The sequence below is a fragment of the Crinia signifera genome, chromosome 1 (genome assembly GCF_055691185.1).
Source record: "Crinia signifera chromosome 1, ASM5569118v1, whole genome shotgun sequence".
Classification (NCBI taxonomy): domain Eukaryota; kingdom Metazoa; phylum Chordata; class Amphibia; order Anura; family Myobatrachidae; genus Crinia; species Crinia signifera.
This window is the reverse complement of record NC_139217.1, coordinates 163,696,305-163,720,918: the sequence shown is the minus strand read 5'-3', so window position 1 is coordinate 163,720,918 and position 24,614 is coordinate 163,696,305. Positions and strand designations below refer to the sequence as shown.

The 24,614-nt window shown below is 43.8% G+C and overlaps 1 protein-coding gene across 1 annotated transcript in view; it reads right to left on the bottom strand.

Moving 5' to 3' along the window:
• ENOPH1 (enolase-phosphatase 1) overlaps nt 1-24,531 on the bottom strand; it is a 30,558-nt gene extending 6,027 nt beyond the window's left edge. Inside the window, exons 1-5 of the mRNA XM_083175827.1 lie at nt 24,012-24,531; nt 18,348-18,449; nt 14,845-15,041; nt 8,459-8,591; nt 2,074-2,197 (exon numbers count right to left, since the gene is read on the bottom strand). Of these exons, the coding sequence (XP_083031953.1) occupies nt 2,074-2,197; nt 8,459-8,591; nt 14,845-15,041; nt 18,348-18,449; nt 24,012-24,089 (634 nt within the window). The 5' untranslated portion in view covers nt 24,090-24,531. The remainder of the gene's footprint in view (nt 1-2,073; nt 2,198-8,458; nt 8,592-14,844; nt 15,042-18,347; nt 18,450-24,011) is intronic.
• Nucleotides 24,532-24,614: the final 83 nt, after the last annotated feature.

Genomic DNA, 24,614 nt, shown 5'->3' with positions numbered 1-24,614 from the left:
AGACCAGGTTCTTACTGGTGAATTTGTCAGAAACATGCACAGATCATTGTGATCTGTGCATGGTTCTGGTTAAAAAAAAAAGAGTTATAACACAAAAGTGAAAAAAAAAAAAAAAACGGCGTGGAAGAGCCACTTCCTGAAAGAGTCCTGGTTTCATCAGGATTTTATAAAACCAGCACCAGGCTCAATGGCCGGTCTTGGTTCCCAAAATATGGGGGACAAATTGAGTAGGGGTCCCCCGTATTTCAAGAACCAGCACCAACCAGCCAGCAGGGTTGGTGCTGCTGGCAATACACAATAGTTTTTCTATTTTTTACACAAGTATACGCTCGATGCCCAGGGGCATCAAGGACAGCCCCGGGCTTCAGCATGGGCAGGTAAGTTCTGGAGGGGGGGACCCCTTCTTTGGGGGCGTCCCCACTTACCCAGGACCCCTGCCCATGCTGACCGGTCAGGGGGAAAATGCTTTGGTCGGGGGGACTTGTATGAAAAGTCTCCCCCCGGCTGTGGCATTACCCTGCTGGCTGGTTGCGCCCGGTGCTGGTTCTTGAAATACGGGGGACCCCTAGTCATTTTGTCCCCCTCCGTATTTTGGGAACCAGGACTGGCCCTTGAGCCTGGTGCTGGTTTTATAAAATCCGGCGAACCCCAACTTGTTTGTCCCTGTGATTTTATGAAACCAGGACCGGCTCTTTCAGCCCGGGGCTGGTTATGCTCAGGAGGGGGGACCCCACGCCATTTTTTTATCACGTTTTTTTTTTTTTACACAAAATCGCATGTATTAAAATGTGCACATTTTCATGACTAAAAATCGCCCGAAATTGCACCATATCGCACTTTTTTGCCGCAAATTCGCATCTCATTACATATGCGAATTCGCCGCAAAAATGCGATTTTTAAAGATGCGATTTGGTGCGATTTTTTTGCAAGCAAAAAAATCGCATCCTATTACATTTCGCCCGTGATGTCCTAATCATCAATTCCTTATAAATTTTCACTGATTAATCACAAAAAAATATCTATTGTTTCTTTGTTTAAGGTTTTGTTAGAATCAATATTACAGTTAAAGCTAATTTCATGGATAAGTTTGATTATGGAGATACCATATCAAAATGCGTTTAAAGGTATGGCAATTAACCATGAATGGTGTGCAACCAGTGACACATTAAATATATTTTCATTTGAATAAAAAAAATGTGAAGGTGGGAAAGGCACTACAGGACACAATGGATCGCATTTACTAACACTGTTTTATAGAACACTAAAATGTCACACCCTAAGGGAATATGAATTAACCTCCCTGGTGTTTCAATTATCTCGCTTTTGAGTGTGTGTGTGTGTGTGTGTGTGTGTGTATAGAGGGGGGGGGGGGGGGGGGGGGGTTTGATTCTGATATTTATAGTCTACTTTACCACATGGGGTGTCTAAATTTTTTTGTCGTTGTTGACCCCAGAAACATTCCATGCTATCAACTTTCCATATACCATTCCTATAATACTGTATGCTCATTCTTTGTTCTTAGTTTTTTTTAATGTTCTGTGATACCATTGGTTTCTGGCTATGTGTATATGTGGTATGTTATGTTTTATATACAGGTTGAGTATCCCTTATCCAAAATGCTCGGGACCAGGAGAATTTTGGATAACGGATTATTCCGTATTTCGGAATATTTTAATATTTCAATGATGTATTTTGAAGTATCTTTCATTTATGCTGTATAAACACATCAACCACATAAAATACACACAAATATATTTTATTTGTTCAAAAAACAAGGTTTCAAGACGTGAAACAAAATTTGTGTACTATCTCAGATATTGAATTTGAATGCCAAGCAATCATTTTCTTGTACATATATAGTGCCAGTTACATATCATTCCCTCAGTAGTGCTGTTACAGATGTCCCCAGTGAGTTTTTAGCAAAAAAAAAAAAAAAAAAGTCACTTTCTGGAATGTATGCTTTTCGGAATAATTCGGATAATGGATATTCGAATACGGGATACTCAACCTGTATCATTTCACAGAACATATATGCAATTTAGGAAAGATTACAGGAAGAAAGTGATTGCTTACCTTTAGTTACATCTGTGAGGAAAAGAATATTCCCAGGGGAGCATCCAATGCTATCAGCAATTTTTCTGTAGCTCTTACTCTCCATCTTAGAACCAACAGTAGTGTCAAAATGTCCATGAAAGAACTGAAAAAGACATATTACTGTTGAAATCTAGGTACAAAATACCCACTAAGGACGGTTTGAAAACAATACTGCAATTACATGGTGTGCTGCATGACTACATATTTACTACTAGCTAAGCCCGCTCTAAGCAAAAGCTTTGAAAGCTAGTTTCTGTGTGTTTCTGTATGTGTGGTTGCCTGTGTTTCTGTATGTGTGAAAGAGAAAGGGATGTAGTTTCGCTCACTGCCAGCAGATGGCAGTGTTTCGGGGACACACAGACACTAGACATATATACAATAGATATTCAATAAGTGTGTGAAACATTGAGACTCATAAATCACATTGACATAGTTACTGATGTTTATTTGCTTATTACACAGTGCCTTATGCAGCAAATGAGCCTTGGAGTATAAAGGAAGTTACTATGGGACAGAACATTGGAGGAAAGGTACTAAAACTTTCACGGAGTAGCCCATAGTATCCAGGGTAGTGAGAAGGGCGCTGGATTCCTGTTCTTCCACTCAGAGTACCCTCAGAATTAGTCTCTGGGAATAATAAAAGCAAAAAGACGTATAAACGTCTTTTTGCTTTTATTATTCCCAGGGACTAATTCTGAGGGTACTCTGAGTGGAAGAACAGGAATCCAGCAGCCTTCTCACAATCGGTTTTCGCTTTGCCACATATCCCTTACTGGAGGACTACGGTGATCCTCTCTTTTCCACGTGAGGCAGCAGGATTCAGGCTTTGCGCCTTGGGACTATTTATTTTCCTTGTATCCATAGTATCCAGGGTGTTGCCATCATTTTATAGAATATACTAGATAAAGATAGCTAGCCATTTATTGATTTATATGAGCAACTTCTGCTCTATCGCAGCAATCTGTGGATCTGACCCAATGCGCATGCAATCAGAATCACAAGTAAATGCCTTAGAATTTGACACTTTTCATACGATTTATCGATGCATCAAAATCATGTAGAAAAGGGCCAAATTGTACTAGTGTATGGGGGCCTTAAGACATACATGGAATCTGGCTGCTCAACATACATGTATATTATTCAGGTCTGTTCGTTCGCATGCTAGCTAGATGTTTTCTAAATGTAAATGTGCAGGCACCGCGTGTGTGCATCCACAGATTGTTCCCAACATTGCAGCCAGTGGGCGGCGGGCCGGGGACCCACCCATGGAAATCCCCAGCGTTTCATGGGCGTTCCCATGGAAATCGTCTGCTGACATGGGTGTCAGGGGATGTCAGCTGCTCGCCCACTTCCTTCAGAATGCCCACGCACATCTTAGGTTGCTCTGAGCAACCTTAGTTGTGTGTGCCTTCCACATCATTTGATGGTCAGCAACCATGGAATGATGTGGGTGTTCCCCCGCAGGCTGTGAATGGCTGTTTATCTTAAACATCCATTCGCAGCCAGTGCGTGCAAACACACGCCACGAATGGGTGTCCGCCAGGCCAACCAGAATAACCCCCTTAATGCATTGATGTTTCTGAAGGTAAACCTGGTAATAATTCATGATCTGCTAGATGAGCTGGCACAGTAGGTTTGTCAGCTTTCAGCCTCTCCTTGGCATTACACTTCACACTGCTATTGCAGTTTAGTAGCACATGTGGAGGAATGCAAATGAGCATGCTTAATAATGTGTCATTGTGGAGGAAAGCCCAATAGCACTAGGAGTGTGATGAGAGAGTGGTCACTTACACAGGATAGAGGCTGAACTAAAAGCTGAATTTTCCCCTCGTATATTGTGCTTGTGCTCTTTACAGTTCTCATATGCAAAACCCCTCCTCAAAACGAAGGGCATCATGGGGCAAATACTATGTAAATACCTTTGGTAACACCTTTCTTTTCTATTTGTGCACATACCCTGGTGTGCTCTGACTGAATATATAGTTTTCTATCTCTCATGTAAATGTTTTCTTCTCACCAGTGCACACACTTACATTTCTGATACAATGATTTTGCTGACATAATAAACCTTGCAGTTTATTACTTTATGTCTGCTTATTTCCCTGTGGTTTTATGCAGCCTAATCAAAAGTTAAGTCCCAAAACCACAAGATCTACAAATTAATCTTCAAATTCTGCTGCAAAGTAACAACACAGAAAGATGCAGGCTGTTTAGCACATTCAACAAACAAAATGAAACATGTCATCACTAACGACTCTAATAGTTAGTGTTCTTTCTAGCACCCTCCATCTTTGAAAACCCATGTAGTTCCTGTTCTCTAGGGCAGTGGTTCCCAACCTGGGGTACATGTACCCCTGGGGGTACTCTGCAGACCAGTTGGGGGTACTTGAAAATAATATTGGTAATGGCGGAAGATGGAAAAAAAGTATTTTGATGGCAGAAGAAGACCCATTGCCATGGAGAAGAACCATGTTGTGTCACTTACGGTTCTGTCTTCAGCGTCATCAGCGTCTCCTGGTGCTTTTGCCTGACCAGCAATCCACGGGGAGCTACCCATGCTGCCCTCAGACATCAGCAATCATCTGCCCTGCACTGACACAGGTGGAAGAAGCAGCGGCATTAATCCTACAGATGTAAGTGGGAACCCTGGAGACAGTACACAAACAGCGGCAAGACATGGAAGGGCACGATTCCTGTCCGCTACTCCTTAATATAAGGACATGCATAAGGATACGCATACCGCTCACTTCCACTCCACTCATAAGTAATGTCTATATTTCAAAATGAGAGGAGGGGGTACTCTTCAATAAAAAGCCTAATCAAGGGGTACGGGAGAGAAAAAAGGTTGGGAACCACTGCTCTGGAGTGTCGCTGTCTGCTGTGGTGTATCTAGCACAGGTCTGGTTTGCATATGAGTGCTGATATACAGACCACACTGTTCTAGAAGCACTACAGCAGACAGCGACACCCCAGGCAGGGAAGAGGAACTGCATGGGTTTTCAAAGATGGCGGGTGCTAGAATGAACACTAGTTACTGTACATGCAAGTTTGTAGGTCACTGGTTTTTTTTTTAAACTAAATATAACTTTTATTTTGTATATAAATCTTACAATTCTTTTTTTTTTTTTTTTAAGAAATACAAATTATGAATCAATTTGGTTATGCATATTTAATTAAATCAGATAAACTTCCGTATCCTCAATATAAAAATAAAATAGATTTGGCTGAATCAAGCCATGGCAAACACATTTCAGCTCACACACTCTGTAGGTGGCGAGATGAAATGACTGAAAAGTCAGCTGTCAGTAAATGGTGTGGCGGACATTTTTCTGCATATTTCTGCAACGCTGAATCTATCGTCGCAGGACTCTGGAGGTCTAAGAATTAAAAAATGGGTGTTTTTGCTCTTCTTGATTCAGAGGCTGGTCTGCACCCCGCACATTACACCCATTATAAATACGCCAGTGGCCTAATCATTTTATCTCCATCCAGATTCTTCACTATCTCCATAACTGTTCATCTCCCCAGTTCCCCAACTTCCCTGCTTGGGTGTCACTCTTGATTCCGCCATCTCCTTTGCCCCACACATACAATCTCTGGCTCAATCCTGTAGGTTCCAGCTATGCAACTTTACTTGCATCTAGCTGTGCCTCTCCCAGAGTGGGATTATTCTGGTTGACACGCGGCGCTGCGAAGTTCGCAACAATGAGTGTAATTTTTCGCCCACTCACCGCCGCCGCCACCCCCCCCCCCCCTTTGTAGGCCGAATTCAGCTGCACGGCCCATGGGCATGACTACCTGCCACCGCCCCACGGCCGCAATGGTGGATGTGAGTGCCCGGTGAATAATCTGTTCGCCGAGGCCACTCGCACCTGCAGCATGCGCATTTAAAAAAACATTGCACTCACATGCAAATGCGTATTAGAGCATACGGTACTTATGTATTTTCTGGACGCCCGATTTTTTCATTGCATGCCACTACTTAAGGCATGCGATTTTTCATTGTAAAGACCCGATTTTTAATTGTATAGTCACCCATGGGTGATTTCATACCCCCACTATCCAACTACGCATGGAGTTGATTTTATATAGTGTGGCGAGCACAGCGCTTCGGGCTCGGTGGCTCGCTGCGCTCGCCACACTTTATAAAATCAACTCCATGCGTAGTTGGATAGTGGGGGGTATGAAATCACCCATGGGTGACTATACAATTAAAAATCGGGTCTTTACAATGAAAAATCTCATCGCATGAATTGTATGCCACTAGATTGCATGCGATGCGATAAAAAAATCGGGCGCCCAGATACGTAAGTACCGAGCGTACTAACCAGAATAGCACCCTAAACATATTCACTAACAAAAACATGCTTCTTGCCTGCACCTCATGTCTCCTGTCGGGATACGTCATTGGGTCACCAGAATATGTTTTTCAACACTTTTTTACGTCAACATGCATTTAGGGTCAACATGCAGAAAGGTCGACATGGGTTAGGTCAACAGAGTCAAAAGGTCGACATGGTTTAAAAAAAATAATAATTTGTGCCGACAGGTGGTATTTCATGCCCTACCTTCCACTAGGGCGTGGTGGGAGAATAAAATAGTGTGCCGAACATAAAGAGGCACCGTGCCCGAAGCATGTCGAGCACAGTGAGCCATGCGAAAGGATGCGGGGCTACGTTTCAGTGCCCATGTCGACTGTGTTGACAATCAGGACAAAAATAATGTGAAAAACACCATGTTGACCTAGACTCATGTTGACCTAATGGTGTCGACCAACTTGCTGGTGACCTAATGATCCATCTGTCTCTCTGGCGCTAGACTGTAAACTCCTGAAAGCAGGCCCCTTTTCCCTCCTTTTCTCACAGTCCTCCCCTCCCACTTCAATCACAGCTCTCTCATACCCATCTATACCTGCATCTCCTCTGCCTCAATCGTTCATCTCTTCCAACTGGCAACCCGCCACTGGTAGTACGAGGACAACTCCTTTGCTTTCCTTCCCTTCATCTCAGCTGTATTGTATATGGAGAATTGCACTGCTAATTGTTACCTGTGCTGTGTTTTAGTTTTGTGTACCCTGTATTATTATTGTCTGCCCTATGTACGACACTGTGAACCACTTGTGGCTCCTTATACATAACATTTTAGAATAAAAATAATAATAATCCTATATACAACACGACAAGCCAGTTGGCATAGAAATGTGTATGCATCAGTCCCCGTATTTCAAGTTATCCTAGTAAATAAAGCCGGTATGATTGTGTTCCCATCATCATGGTACAGGAACAACTTATCCCCTTTTACACCAAAGCGCTGGGTCGCACTCTGGTTTTTCGACACGGGTGCAACTAGGCATTTGACGTCTTTTACACTGGCATCTCCACCCGGCATATTGCTGGGCAGTTGATGTCAGCATTGGTGGGTGCTGAGCCAACCAACACACCGGGAGCAAGCTCAGCACCCGGGAAAGCTGCTGGACTGTCCCCCGCCTCCATCCGTGAGGTGAATGGATGCCACACACAGGCATCCATCCAGCCAGGCTAGGCTGCTGTCTGCATAGCACAGCAGCAGATGCTGTATGCACTCATGTCTAACCTCCAGACTGACCACAGGATGCTGCGGTCAGGACGTATGGGCTCCACTATTGGTTTACACTTCCCCTGAACCCAGGACTCAACCATGTTCAACCTGCAACATTTGCTGGGTTGAATTGCCGGGTACCAGGACCCGGTTTATTTCGTTTTTTAAATCTTTACACCAAGCACTGACCCGGGTTGACTCGAAATAACCCGGATAATTGCTTTGGTGTAAAAGGAGTATTCTTTATGATGTGGTAAGGGTAAAACAGAGAACACTTTATGATAAGGGGGAATTCAATTAGCTGTGTTAATTGATCACTGGTGGGGGTGTAATACAATTATTCCCGCTAGCTGCTACTATTGTGGCGTTTGATTCACCTACCTCACGTTTTTTTTTTTGCAACACGATCATGAAAACAAAGGGATCTGGGAACTTGAATCCTATGTATTTTTTCACACAATAGTATGTAAATATTAATCTCAATAAAACAAAGCAAAAACAAAAAATAACATAAGTGCACAAAAAAAAAAAAACAACACTTTTTAAATTTTCCCTAAACATCAATCCGCTCAATTTTGCGACCAGATATTTTGGAGAACTTCCATATTCACAAATAATACCTCTTATTTTAACTACAGACAACCTTGTTGTATACAAACAAAGGTATTGTAAAGTCATGTACCACATACTTGATAAATGTGCATTCATTCCAAAAACTTGACAAATGTGCATTAATTCTAAAATTGTAGGAACAGTATTTCATCATGAAATCCAGAGTAGTATATACCTTAAGCAGATCACCTTCAATTGAGTGTCCAAACAAGAGCTTCTGTGCTTCAACACTGCCAGAAGAATATATATATAGCTTCAGGCCCGCATTCCTCCATTTTCTCAAAGCCGGCTGCACATCCGCATATACCCTACAGGAAAATGGAAGATGCTTTTACTAAGTATATTAATAGACTGCAGTTTGTTTGGTTGAATTGCAACCTTGCCAGTCAAATGTACAATATATACTCTTTAGTGCAGCGATTTTCAACCTCTGTGCCAGATGTGCCATGGCTGCTGGCTGACTCCTGCCTTATTTTTGAGTTGCACGGCCCTCTGTGTCTGGGTTTTTTAATTACGCGGCAGCCCCATGGTACTTCCACGGGACCTTTAATGACTTATATCGCTTTTCCACTAAGGACATTTCCCAGGTTATTGCCGGGTCAATTTGGGTCGGGGTCCAAAGACCTGGCAATTCAACCTGGGAAATGTTCTGAGTTAGTGTAATCGCGTAACCTGGCTCAACCGACCGGGGTCCGTTTACACCAATGGGGGGAGCCCATACCTCCTGACTTCCTATGGTCATTCTGGAGGTTGGACAGAGGGAGCATACAGCCTCCACTGCTTTCTGCTGTACTATGCAAACAGCAGCGGAGCCAGGAGGCGGTGAATCGATGCTTGTGTGCGGCATCCATTTACCTCAAGGGCAGAGGCTGGGGGCACATGGAGGCTATGGGCAGCCCAGCAGCTTTCCTGGGTGCTGGGCTTGCCCTCGGCATGTCCATTGACGTTGCAGGGGTCCTGGCTAGCAGATTTCCTGGCGCTTGAAGTTTATGTTATCTCCAAGCACCAACCCAGGACCTGCCTCCGCTGGTGTCTCCCGCCAAGCATTATGCCGGGTGGGGAGGTCGTGTAAAAGGGATCAAAAGCCGGGTCGAATCAGTGTTGGATTCAGGGCCAAAAACCTGGGTGCAACCTGCTTTATTGGCCTAAAAAGGGTATTAACTTTCACGGAGGACCCCAGCTGACTGCTAGAGAAGGCTATTAAGGCTTAATAACATAATAGCTTTCTGTAGCAGGCAGCTGGGGTCCTCCATGAAAATGAATAAAGTAAACAACTTATTAACAGCTTAAAACTATTTCTATGGGGAGTATTCAATGCATTTTTTCATGATGTGCAGTGAATTGTTTAGGATTTGCTGCACATTCGCAGGGTTCTGGAGGGCTGCAGCATTCTACATTCAATGCTGCAGGGGCTCGCTGCCCCTGAGGGCAAATTTTAACCCCGGGGTACGGCGGCAGGCAGGAAGATGGAAGCCTCCCTGCCTGCGCCAGAAAGTGGGGGGGGGGAGGAGGGCTCCCGAAGTAGCGCAGGGGACACGGGTAGGGAGCCGCTGCACTTCTCCCGCTCGTGCATATGTAATGAGCGGAAGCAGCGTGAAGTGAATATATGGTAGGGAATATAGATTGTAAGCTCCACTGGGCCAGGGACTGATGTGAATGTTCAAATATCCTCTGTAAAGCGCTTTGGAATATGTATGCGCTATATAAGAAACTGTTAATAAAAAATAAATAAATATGTAAAGAGCGGCTCCCAGCCCTCTGCTGGCGAAGTACAGTCAACGGAGGGAAAGGTTACAAGTGGAGTACCCCAGGGATCTGTACTTGGACCGGTGCTTTTTAATATCTTTATTGGTGATATTGCAAATGGCATTGAGGGTAAAATGTGCCTTTTTGCAGATGACACAAAGGTATGCAACAGGCTAGACACACCAGGAGGGGTAAAACAAATGATTGATGATCTAGGCAGATTAGAGAAATGGTCAAGAGAATGGCAACTACAGTTTAATGCCAAAAAATGCTAAATCATGCACTTGGGTTGGAAAAATCCAAAGACTAAATATAGTATAAATGGCACTATAATGGAAACTACTGAGGAAGAGAGGGATCTAGGTGTCACTATTTCAGGGGACTTAAAGGCAGGTAGGCAATGTAACAAAGCAATGAAGAAGGCAAGTCAGATGCTTGGTTGCATAGGGAGAGGTATCAGCAGTAGAAAGAAAGAAAGAAAGAAAGAAAGAAAGAAAGAAAGAAAGAAAGAAAGAAAGAAAGAAGTAATAATGCCACTGTATAGATCATTGGTACAACCTCATCTACAGTATTGTGTTCAGTTCTGGAGGCCATATCTCCAGAAGGATATAAATACATTAGAGACTGTACAAAGAAAAGCAACTAAAATGGTGCATGGCCTACATCACAAAACGTACCAGGAAAGATCAGAGGTGGTAGAGGCAAATACAGTAGTACAATTTAAACATGCTTGGGATGGGCATATTGATATCCTTACAAAAAAATAAGGATCAAATATGGTTTGAGGTAACATGTTTAAAAAAGGGGCAGACTAGATGGGCCAAGTGGTTCTTATCTTCTGTCAAATTCTATGTTTCTATGAATGTGTAAAAAAAAAAAATGTTTTTAAAAATTAAATATATATTCATGTGCTTCTAGCACATGAAGAAAAATAGCATGCCCCTTCACAGAAAAAAATTTCAGATTTTTTTACACCAAAAAAAAATTAATAAAAACCTTAATTTTAAAAGATCACTTTCCAGTTCATCGTAAAAATTGATGAATGCAAAATGGTGAACCATGGCGAAAATCATGCTGAAAGCAGTTCTCCATCCTAGCATTGAATACACTGCCGGCAAATCCCAGTGAAAACCCCATGGAAATACACCAGAGAATTGCAGCGAGCATGAAACGGATTCACCGCAAGGAGTGAAAACAGCCCGATCCCCCCCCCCCCCAAAAAAAAGGTGAAATCGGGAGCATTGAATACTGGCCTTTACATCAAGGAAGTCATAACAAATATCAACATGTTAAATAAACTGTATGTTATATATATTATATTTGATTGAAAATTGATGGTGTGCCCTGGCAATTTTGAAACCTTGTTACAAAATGTAATGTATGTAAAGGTGCCCACACACTAGAAGGATTTTTTGGCCGATTGGCCGATATCGGTCAGATGCGCGCTCCCGCGGATCTTTTGCTAAATCTTCTGATCTTACATGCTGCATGAAAGATCAGTACATTTAGCAAAAGATCCATAGGAATGCACATGGGATCTAAAGGCCCCCATAAATTAGACCGACTTGTCCTAGGGACAAGTCGGACTTGATTTCCCCGGCAGCTCCCCGGGAGGGGAACACACGATTAGGCACTTGATGTGCCAAGTTATGCATATGATAAATCTCATGCGATTTATCATATGCAACTACCGGGGAGCTGCAGGGGGAGAGCCGGGTGGAGGACGCTGGGCAGCTGCAGGGAAGTGCCGGGCAGGGTGAGCTGACAAATAGTCAGCAGGCGAGGGACGCCAGTGAGCCGGGCATGGGGTGAGGCTGGGAGTGGACACAGTCAGCGGGCGGGGGGACGCCGGTGAACCGGCGAGGGGAACAGGTCACGTCCGTGCTGGGCAGGAGGACCAGGCAGCCGCAGCTTCATGGAAGAAAGCCCCAATACAAACGAATGGGCAGCCAGTGATTGGCTGAGAGCTCTCTCAGCCAATTGCTGATTGGCTGAGAGAGCTCTCAGCCAATCACTGGCTGCCCATTCGTTTTTACTGGGGGGTTTTCTTCCATGAAGCTGCGGCTGCCTGCCTTGTCCTCCTGCCCAGCACGTGAGCTTTTCCCCCCGCCCGCTGACTGTGTGTCCACTCCGAGTCCCAGCCTCTCCCCATGCCCGGCTCACTGGCATCCCCCGCCTGCTGACTATTTGTCAGCTCACCATGCAGTTCCCCGGTGTCCCCCGCCCACTGACCCTGCCCGGACTGCACATAAGATTTAGGAAATCTTATGTGCAGCCGGTGCGACTGCCCGACTCCGATCCGATGCGCACGGGACCGCGCATCGGGTCGGACAGGGTGTCAAAACATGCGATTTGGGACGATTTCACTGCCCGATTCATCTGAATCGGGTGAAATCGGGCCCAAATCGCATAATGTATGGGGGCCTTTACAAGCAATCTTTGGTAAAGATCTACGCTTGCCTGCAATCTTTTGTCCAGGACGAACAAAAGATTTCAAGGCTAATTTATGCGCACATCTTATGATTGCAGATCTTTCCAGTGTGTAGGCACCTTAAGATCAGAAGATTTAGTAAAAGACCAGAGTGTGCATCCAACAGAGATCGGCCGATTTGCGGTAAAAAAATCCACCCATCGGTTGAAAACGTCCCAATCAGCATAAAAATTGTTCTAGTGTGTGGGCACCTTAAGAATACGTTTGTCATTGTATTAGTAAATATAACAGTAAAGGTAGAAGTGCCATTGTCAAAATGCTAATTAATTGATTTGAAAAGTTTTACAATTAAATCAGCATAATGGCGCAACACATGCCTTGACTGATTTGGTTTTAGATCTATAAACCGTTAACGTAGGTGCCCTGCGATCTATTAGACTGTTAACATAGGTGCCCACACGGTGAGATTGTTTTTTAGTAAATAATGCATTGCTTATCACAAAGTATAAAAAGTATGTACAGGCAGTACTTTTTGTACTAGATTGCATCACCTCTAGTTTAAATCTCGCACTGTTTTAGTGTATTGCATGCGATCTGAACTAAATGAGATACTATCTAGTACAAAATGCACACCCCATGTATTGCACCGTGTGTGTGGGCACCTTCAGTCTACAACATTTCAAATAAAATATTATTCTAAATAAAGGGCACTCACAAATGTAAGAAATACTTTGGTACTCGTGTATTAGCACGGCGCCCACTAAGCAATTTGCTTAGTGGGCTATTCTGCGTAGGAAAATCGCATCGCATGGGCCATTTTAGTGCCATGCGATGTGATGCGATTTTCCTATGTAATTTATTCACTGCTCTCTCAGCCCCTGGCCAACGCATCGCATCTGCCACAAAATCGCATGCGATTTTATAGGGTGTGCGATGCCATGACATTAGGTATATAATAATATGATTGTATGTCCCCAAAATAGGTTTAACACACCCCCCACTATCCATCACCTCTAGTTTAAATCTCGCCACACTATATAAAATCAACTACACACCGACGTGGATAGTGGGGGAATGAAAAGGTCGGAGGACGCGTTCCGCCACCGCTCACCACGCTTCGGGGTGGCGTGGATAGTGGGGGGTGCGTTAAACCTATTTTGGGGACATAAATCATATTATTGTATAGCTAATGTAATGGCATCGCACACTCTATAAAATCGCATGACATTGCATGCGATTTTGCGGGACATGCGATGCAATGCGATGACCCGGGGCCAACAGAGCACTGAATAAATGACACTAAAAAAAATCGCAACGCATCGCATGACCCTTAAATGGCCCATGCGATGCGATTTCCCTACGGTGCCGTACGTAGCAAAACTGGGCGCCATGATAATGTACAAGAACCAATACTTTCTACAATGTAATAGGTCTCTAATTCACCTTGATTATTGTATCAACAATGCTAGAATAATTATCTTGGGTTTTTGTGGATTTCCGTATAAAAGGATTGCTGGTGACTGATCATTGTTATATTGTTTTCCTTAAATTGGCAAGCAAACATTTTTATTCATCTTAATGACCTGTAATGTTTACCTTACATAGGAAATATAATCCTTTTTTACACAACATTTTTTATTTGAATTTATATAACAAATGTGAGCGACGCTGGCATATTTAACCAATATTCTGCACATCTATCACAGAGATGTTGGCAATTTTAGCAGATATTTTGCACATCTCTCATAGAGATATTGGCACTCAAAGGGTTAATACAGGCTGTACAGGTAAATTTGATAAATTAACTTCAATTTGTCCTATTGTCTACAATCAGGGTTAGTATTTAGATGCTCATACTCTGGTGTCTATTATTGTTCAGATTTAATTATACCAGTAAAGGTAACCTGGTAAACTTTGGGAACCTTGTTGTATGGCATTTTAACTTGAAAAGGCTGCTCTAAAATATTTAATCAATGAAAGAAACCCTTCTCTGTAATAATATTCAGAATAAAACTGCAATCTATAAAAAATATGACAACAACTGAACTGGTGGCTTCATGTGACAGCTTGTGGGGCCGCCTACTGCCCATAACTAATCTATACTCATCATGTTGAGGGAAAGGCTTTAATCCCCACTCATTTTAGGGTTTAGGTTGTTACTGTTATACATACAAATTTTAATATCAATATATCGGATTATGGCCAATCGTCCCAAAATGTTCTGTAACGATCTTGATTTTGAATTGTTTTTCCCAATATTGAATTATTTTTAAATACATAGATGACAACGAGCTACTGTTGCCATTTTATGTTATCATACTGACGTGCCGGACACCCCAGATTACTTGCTTGACATAAGTATAGAATAAACTGTGAATACTCACTCTCCCTTAATTTGTCCAGTTGCATATGCACACCTCCACATATGGCCCTGGAGCTGCTTAAGTGCTGTAGTCTTCATGTCCAGTGACATCTGCCAACGAACGTTATCGACTACACCTTGTATAACTTGCTGTAACTCTGCATTATCGGTAACGTCTGGAATAGGCACAAATCCATTGAGTCCACAGTCTTTTTCTGCCTTGCAAATAGGAACAGAGAAAATAAAAAACAGGTAAGTTTATGATAAACAAATGAACAAATTTGTCCAGGGATCAGGTCTGAATTCGGCGCCTAATTCAAACTTGATTGCAAGGCAATTTCTTTTTTTCAAATGGACAAAACCATGCTGCACTGCAGGTGGGGTAGATGTAACATGTGCAGAGAGAGTTAGGAGGGTATTCAATCCTGGGTCACGATTGTCGATCTATCCCGACAGCTGTGACCCTGGCCCATTTTCGTTTTCGCCTGACGGGATTCAATGTCACGCCTGCCTATCAGCGAAAAGGGGGCGTGCCTGCGTAAATGACCGTGATCACAACAATTCACGGCCGTAATCGACAAAATGGGCCCGACTTTCAATCTGCCTCTTCAATGCTGTCGGGAAAGACAGCATTGAATAGGCGCCCACTACTAATTCCCCCGTCAGAAATAGCGGCAGGGATTGAGTACCCCCCTTATAAATAAAAACAGGTTCATTGGGAAGAACATCACATAATAGATTGTCACCTTTTAGCATGTTGTAATTCTTTTTTACTATGTTTTTAATCTTGGGCCAATAATCATTATATTTTGAAATAAAAACTATTTCTCTTTTTTGTTTATTGATTGTTTTATGAACCACTTTCATTTCCAAAAGGTCAGTTCTCTTAACCTAAGAAACCTCCAATAGGGCCTTGTCAACAATTTAAGATACTGGCATTGGTCGAAAGCATCAACTAATATGGGGGCTTGATCTTTATACGTGGTGTCATTGGAACAATTCCTTTTTAAACAAAGAGATTGGATGTTCTGCTTTCATGCAGGTTAATGGAAAGTTACTGGCTGGCTGCTGCCCTGTTATTCTGTACCTGTTGTCTTTAAATTTGTTGTAGAAGTATTAACCCCTTCACGACATTGCCTTTTAAGGTAATTTTTTTTTTTTTTTCCTCCTTGCGTTCAAATAAGCGTAACTTTTTTAATTTTCCGGCTATATAGACACATGAGGGCTTTTTTTTTGCGGGACAAGTTGTACTTTGTAATGGTACCATTTACTGTACCGTATAATATTCTGGGGAATCAGGAAATAATTCAATGTGGGGTAAAAAAAAAAAAAAAATGCCATTGCACAATTTTGCGCTGGTTACGGTTTTTTTGGAGTTCATAGTTCGTTTAAAATGATGGGTTATCTTTATTCTATGGGTCGTTACGATTCTGGCGATACCAAACTTATATAGTTTTCGTTATGTTTTACCACTAAAAAAAAAAATCGCAACTTTTACGGTTTTTCTAATTTGCGTTGCGTCGCCATGTTCTGCGGCTTATAACTTTTTTATTTTTCCACCTACGGACCTGGGTGAGGGCTCATTTTTTGCGGGCTGAAGTGTACTTTTTAATTAATACCATTATGGGATATGGGCGACTTTCTGATCTCTTTTAGTTATTTTTTTTTGGGTACGCGATGCGACCAAAAAACGTAGTTTTGGCGTTGGGGATTATTTTCCGTTTACGCCTTTAACCGTGCGGGATAACTAATGTTATATTTTAATAGATCGGACTTTTAGGAACGCGGCGATACCAAATATGTTTATTTTTTTTATTTTTTATTTATTTTTATTTGGGAAATGGGGAAAGGGGGGTGATTTGAACTTTTAATATTTTTTTATTTTTAAACTTTATTTTTTTTTTTTTTTTACTTTTACTACAAGGCCCCCTAGTGTACTTGACCACTAGGGGGCGCGATCGCCTGTACTAGGTTCAGCCATAGAGCTCTATGGCTGAACGTAGTGATTTTATGCACTTCCTATTACATCCTGCCTGAGGCAGGATGTAATAGGTATGCATACACGGCCAGCACAGGGGTCTACATTAGACCCCTGGCTACCATGGCAACCGATCGGCACCCTCCGATCTCGCTGCGGGGGGCCCCGATCGGCGCCGGAGGGGGGCGCCCCCCCTCCGATCAGCTATTTAAGCACTGCGGGCGCTTTGCCCGTGGTGCTTAAAGGGTTAAACGGCCACGATCGGCGAACTCGCCGCTCGTGGCCGTGAGAGCAGGGACCTGGCTGTAATATACAGCCATTACCTGCTCTCTTTCAAGCCAGCTCACTCCGTGAGCTGGCTTGATTCCCCCGCAACGGACATATGACGTATATATACGTCATATGTCGTGAAGGGGTTAATTAATCACATATATAACCTATATATATTTTTATGTTAAGTCTGCTTTGCCATTGTATGTGATTAAGCTGTTTTTAAGAAAAGCATTGTCATTTCATTTCATTTTAAAGCAGTGTTAAAGCTGGCCATACACTTGTGAGATTTGGGTCCTTTTCATCCGATTTCAATGCATCAGCATGAGAAATTGGGTGTGTATGTGTTTTATCATCAATTCTGATCCCATGCACATCAGGTCGGAGCCAGAGAACACAAGTGCTGAGCATAATATTTATCGACTGGGGCAATTCAAGGTGGGTCACATGTGAACTCTCCCCTTTGGAGAATTTGTTTGCATCCTGATGTGCCCAAATTGTAGAGCTGCTTTTGTGTGCCTAAATTTTCTGAGCAAGTATACTGTAAATTCATGAAAAGATGCCATGGATAATGGCAGACATTCATCAATCACTGCATCAACTATAATGTGCAGGCCACAAACAATTGCTGGGAATTTTACTGAACTATTTTTATTTTTTTAATTCTTTAACATAAAATTGATGTAACTCAAAATATTAGACAAGCCCAAATTTGTTTTTTTTTTTAATTTTAATTGGCTACTCTTAAAATACTTTGTTCTATATCATTGGTTCCCAACCTTTTTTCTCTCCCGTACTCCTCGATTAGGCTTTTAATTGATAAGTACCCCCTCCTCTCATTTTGAAATATGGACAATACTTAGCGGTATGCGGATCCTTATGCATGTCCTTATATTAAGGAGGAGCGGAGGAGTAGTATACAGCAAGGAATCATACCCTTCTGTGTCTAGACACTGGTTGTGTATTATCTCCAGGATTCCTGCTATCACCGGTAGGATTAATGCCGCTGCTTCCTCCACCTTTGTCAGTGCTGGGCAGATGACTGCTGATGTGTGAGGGCAGCATGGTAAGCTCCCAGTGAATTGCTGGTCAGGCATATGACACAACATGGTTTGTCTCCATGGCAATGGGCCTTCTTCAGCCATCAAAAGACCTTTTCATCATCTGCCATTACCAATATTATTTTCAAGTACCCCCAACTGGTCTGCAGAGTACCCCCAGGGGTACTAGTACCCCAGGTTGGGAACCACTGTTCTATATAATAATTACTGTCTAACCTGCAGTCGTAGCTGCCGAACATCCTCCTGGCACTCTTCTTCTAGCCAATGTTTCTGCAAATATTCTTCAACATTGTCATGTATAAAAGGAAACAAAATGTCCTGCAGGAAAAGAATGCAACAGATGATTTTACATGGGAGAAACTGGCAAAAAAGATGGAATAACATAGCAATTGGGCTTAAACCTTAAGTCCAACGTTTAGTCGGGCTCAACAGCCCTAGCGCTAGTAGCAGATCCAATGATGAGCCACTTTAAAATAAAAACATTAAAATCTTTCCACATTCAATGTAGGCCATTTTTGAATAACATTTTTTGGTACTCTTTACTTATCACGGCGCCCATCGCGGCCATTGAATGCACTAAAAAATCGGGTGCGACGCGACCGACGCGATTTCCCATAGGGAACAATGTTAAATGTCTCAATTGACCCGATTTTCCTGTTCAATGCCTCAATTGACCCGATTTTTCCATAGGAAACAATGTTAAATGGCCCACAGAGGCCAAATAGGCACCCTGAAGTGTGAAATGGCCCCCACAATTGTTAACGCCACCCCACGATCAACGTGAACCCGAAGCGTGGCGAGCGCAGCGAGCCCGCGAGGGGTGGCGGTACGCGTCCTATGACCTTTTCATACCCCCACTATCCACGTCGGCGTGGAGTTGAGAATAGAATAGTGTGGCGAGCACAGCGAGCGGACGCGGATACCTGTGAAGCCCGCGAAGGGACGCGTTTACCTGTGAAGGTATCCGCGTCCACTCGCCACGCTTCGGGCTCGGTGGCTCGCCACACTATTCTATTCTCAACTCCACGTCGACGTGGATAGTGGGGGTATGAAAAGGTCGTAGGACGCGTACTGCCACCACTCGCCACGCTTCGGGTTGACGTTGATCGTGGGGTGGCGTTAACAATTGTGGGGGCCATTTCACACTTCAGGGTGCCTATTTGGCCTCTGTGGGCCATTTAACATTGTTTCCTATGGAAAAATCGGGTCAATTGAGGCATTGAACATGAAAATCGGGTCAATTGAGACAGTTAACATTGTTCCCTATGGGAAATCGCGGGCATAGTGCATTCAATGGCCGCGATGCCCGCGATTTTTTTACATGCGATGCCCACGATCAAAATCGTGGGCGCCGTGTTAGGTAAAGAGTACCCATTTTTTTTTTTTTATTACAATAAATATAAACATTTAAACCAGACTTTTACAAAGATTTTTGGAAAAAATCCGGCATATATCAAACATAATAAAAACATCCTAAAAACGTCCTACTTCTATCTAAAACATCATACATAGACCTCTCTATCTCTGTATTAGATAGAAGTATCTAAGTTCTAAGCCTGATGACAATGCCTAAGCGGCATTGAAACATTGCTGTTGTTGGAATAAAACTTTTGGTACTTATTTCCTAGCACGGCGCCCGTCGGGTCCCAACGCATACCTTAACTTAAGGTATGCGATGGGACCCGACCAACCCAATTTTCGGGCTTTAAAGACGTTTTTAATACAATTAAAAAATCGGTCGCATCGCATGTCATTATAATGGCATGCGATGCGACCGACCCGATTTTTACATTGGACCCAATGTAAAAATGGTCCCTGAGACCCGATTTTACATTGGACCCAATGTTAAATGCCCCCCAGACCCGATTTTTAATTGTAAACCCACCCTGATGGTTAATTATTATGTCAAATCCCCCCCCCCCCTTTGTTAACGCAACGCCACGATCAACGTGAACCTGAAGCGCGGTGAGCACAGCGAGCCCGCGAGGGGCGGCGGTATGCGTCCTCTGACCTTTTCATACCCCCACTATCCACGTTGGCGTGGAGTTGATCTTATATAGTGTGGCGAGGCACCGAGACCCGCGAGGGTCCGCGTAATACGTGTGAAGTAATGCGCATCAGCTCGCCACACTTCAAGACTGGTACAATAAGGTGCAGGTAGTGCTGTGCAAAGTCACTTTGCACAGCACTACCTGCACCTTATTGTACCAGTCTTGAAGAAAAGACCAATAGGTCTTGAAACGTTGACTGTGATGTACAATTATCACCTGATGGAATAAAGCCACTTTTATTATAAGTCCGTGGAGTGCCGCTTCTCCTTGCTGGTTCTGACAAAGACCAGAAGGTATCGGATACATATATATATATATACACAAAACATGGGCAACTAACACACACACGCAATCGATATGAGAAATTTCCAAAATCCCACGACCACAAGCATAAAATTATAATTATAACTAGATAAGTTGTTCCTGAGTGAGGGAATATGCTAAATGCCGTGTATGTAAATTCCGTGAGCAGTGATTGGCTGCTGGGTGGCTAAAGGAAGGGATTGAGCGTCACAGTCGCCACCCCTCTGACGAAGTCTGGTGACGAAACGCGTTGGGACGGAGTTCTCACGGACTGAGCTGAGGAAAGGACCGAGGAGAAGCCCGGGTACGAGACGACAGTGCGGGTCATTGCCGGCGGTGCCTGAGGGTCGTGAGTCCAAAACATATGTTACAGCCGTGTTGCCTGTGGGAACTATTTTATATGAAATCATGTGGTAGTCCAGTCCACAGCTGACGGATTATTTGGTACGGGCAATATATCCCGTTATTTTATGACTACTTAAGTCTGCTGTCTTTTAATAATTAAAAACGGTAATACACCAGAGGCGCCCCCTTTGTCTTCCTCTCTTTCCAGAATATATATATATATATATATATATATATATATATATAGATAGGTAGGTGTCCGGCAACTCCTCCGCTGACAGGGGCAGCTGTAATACTTGCCCAGGTGCCCGTGCTGAGGGCGAATACACACCCACAGATACAAACGAGTAAAGAAGCACGTCACTCCGGGTCTGGTGTCAAACAAACAGAATTTTACTGCGCAATGTCTACGCCGTTTCGGGCTGAAGACGGGCTCAGCCCGAAACGGCGTAGACATTGCGCAGTAAAATTCTGTTTGTTCGACACCAGACCCGGAGTGACGTGCTTCTTTACTCGTTTATATATATATATATATATATATATATATATATATATATATACACACACACACACACACACACACACACACACACACAGTATATATCATGGTTGCCTACCTGACCCTCTCCTTCCGTGAGAAATTTCGGTACTTGTTTAGTTTCACGGTGGCAGCGCGAGGACGCTGAAGCTATGAATATTGGTAGCTTGCCAAACTGCCTTCAGCTACGCTATCAGCGTAGAGACTGTTTGAATTCTGGCAGCTTGCCAGCTGCTTAGTTTCAGGGTGGCAGCGCTGTCGCCTTATTTCTGTCATGTACGTTATCAGCGTGCTACGCTGACTCCTCCAAGGCAGCCCAGTGCTGCTACTCCTAACCTCCTGTAAAGTGAGCGCCTCTCACACAGCGCTTGTGCCCGCATGATATCCTCTCTCCTGTGAAGAGGGGATCATGCGGGCGCCGGCGGAGAGGTGCTCCATCTATGTGATACGTAGGAGCGTCTCAGACGCTCCAGCAATGAGACTCCTGCGTCTGAGCAGCGCGTGCCTCTCCTGTCCAAAGAGCTGTAGTGGACGCAATTGCGTATCATGCACAATGAAGGAAGCATTTGCCAGTGCTCCATGTTACTGGCAAATGCCTCCATTTCATAGCCCCACTATCCACGCCATTCTGAAGCGTGGCGAGCGGCGGCGTTACGCGTCCTACCGTCCTTTTCATACCCCCACCATCCACGTTGGCGTGGAGTTGATTTTATATATTGTGGCGAGCAAAACGAGCCACCGAACCCGAAGCGTGGTGAGCCCCGCGAGGGGGCGCGGAATACATGTGAAGTTATCCGCGTACGCTCGCCATGCTTCGGGCTCGCCACACTATATAAAATCAACTCTATGCCAACGTGAATGGTGGGGGTATGAAAAGGTCGGTAGGACGCGTAACGCCGCCGATTGCCACGCTTCGGGATGGCGTGGGTGTTTCAGGAACACATTGAAACCTGCCACATCATACATCTGAGCAATAGCTACTCAGCTATTGCAGAATTCAAAAAGTCGCTACGCTGATAGCGTGGCTTAAGGCAGTTTGGCAAGCTGCCAATATGCATAGCCTCAGCGTCCTTGCGCTTCCGCCGTGAAACTAAACAAGTACCGAAAATTCTCTGTTCCTGAACTTCCCTGGTAATGTATGATTGCCATAACCTGTGGTGAAACGCCTTTCTTATCAATTAACTGGCTCCCCACAGGTGATGGCAATCATAAATTACCAGGGAAGTCCAGGAACAGAGCATTTTCTCCCTGAAGGAGAGGGTCAGGTAGGCAATTATGGTATAAATATATTTACACACACTCACAAATAAAAATGGAGAATGAGACAATAGATCCGACACGTGTAAGAACTTTAGCAGCTTTACCCTGTTATCCACATAATTAAGGAGCAAATCACGCATTCAAAAATCAGTAGACTGGCAGAACTTGGAAATAGCAAGCACCAGATAATAAATGACTGATCTGCCAGCTGCCTTAAGCACTAATTGACAGGATCAGAATTTTAGCTATTTTTGTGGTTGTTCAAGCTCTTGTGTGTATGGGCCCACAATCCAGACCCCTTGCAGCATTACTGGGGCCTTCTATTGTGCCCAGAAGCTAAAGGCACACAAAGGATAAATGAACACAAAGGCTATGGTTACCTTCCAACTGCATTAGCCAATATGACCAAAGCTCACGATTCACCTGTCATTTTGAAGATACACAAGCAACATTATTTAAATGTATGCTGCCAGCACAAGATACCCTTTTGTACAATAAACTTCCAAATCAGCAATATTTATATTTGCTATCATGAGTTAAGAGTTTTCCATATTACCCCATGTACTTCTAGTAATAAACAGGACAGCTGTCCATTGATTTTTCACTTGCCCTGCAGTCGCAAGCTCAATTTATTCCTAAAAATCTAATTGTACCATATGCATTTGTCACATGTTGATGTCTTCAGGGAATTATGTAGTAGTGGCCACTCTGCAATGGATTTATGTGCATACAGGAAAAATCTTAAATGAATGGATTCAATGGAACTAGTGATTTCTCTCACACACACTGAAACGCCCAAACCCCACCCCCACAAATGATACTTCCTTTTCCCTGGCTGTGGAACTCATCAGTCTAGGAAGACTGTTATTTCACAAAGTGCACATACTAATTTAAAGGGCCCATGTGGGAAAAGAAATTAGAGCTCAATTGGTTGCCCTGAAAGCAAAACAAAACAATTAAAGTTTTCTATGTTTGTAAATTCAACAGTGACAGTACAATTAGCCAATACTAAAGGGGATTTGAGCGTACGCCTACTTAGCTGTACCCAGGCAGTATGCTCATTGCTCAAGTAGAAGGTAATGTAAATCTTGGGATCACCTTCCCTCTACTACGGAGATGCACTCAGGCACCGGAATGTAAATTCCCGACAATACTCAGAAACCTAAATGTATCACAGTTGCTACAAAGAATCACAGGTACTGAATAACAATAATAAAACAAATCTGGTAATTTTTATTGAATTAAGAAACCAGTAACAGCCTCTGTGATATTTAATGAAGCCCACAGTCTCTGCTGCTGGGGAGTCTGTATATAACAAGGACGGTAGCCGACAAGGTGCAAAGCGAGAGCGTGTGGTGGCATCATGTCTGGGCCCCCACTTACCTTCACAAACGTGATTGGGGTAGTGGTGCCCTCGATATCTAACAGAAGAACGGTGACTGAGGGGGGCAGTGGCGGCATGTCTGTGCAGCATCAGCAGCCTGGCTCACAAGCACGGTCTGCGACTCTGCTGCGCCCGGCCTACTGCTGCTGCGTGTGTGACACGGGGAGGGGGCGTGAGAGCAGGAACACACCCAGCTACTGCGGCCCTGCGGGCACAGCTGGCCGGGGCTCCCTCCCTGGGCTGCAGGATGGTGGGGGCATGTATTAAACTACGCACTAGTGTGTATACTCGTGTAATGTTATCAAGTATGAAGCTATGAGCGCGTCGTGTGTTGTTTTTATATTGGTGTGTGCACATGTATACACTGTAGAACGGCAGCAGCGTGTGTATGTTATTGTGGCTGCACAAGGCCTCGGCGCCATTTTTCGCGCAGGCTCACGTGCTGTAGGCAGCCATTGTCTCCCACCCCCTGGCCTGCCGCCGCTGTTTGAGCATGCGCAGTACCCCGCTGGGGGAACTTCCGGCCGCTGCGTGCGTTCCACTGTCCGCCGACAGCCAATGGGGAACAAAGGCTTCCACAAAGAGAGCGCGATGCCATTGGC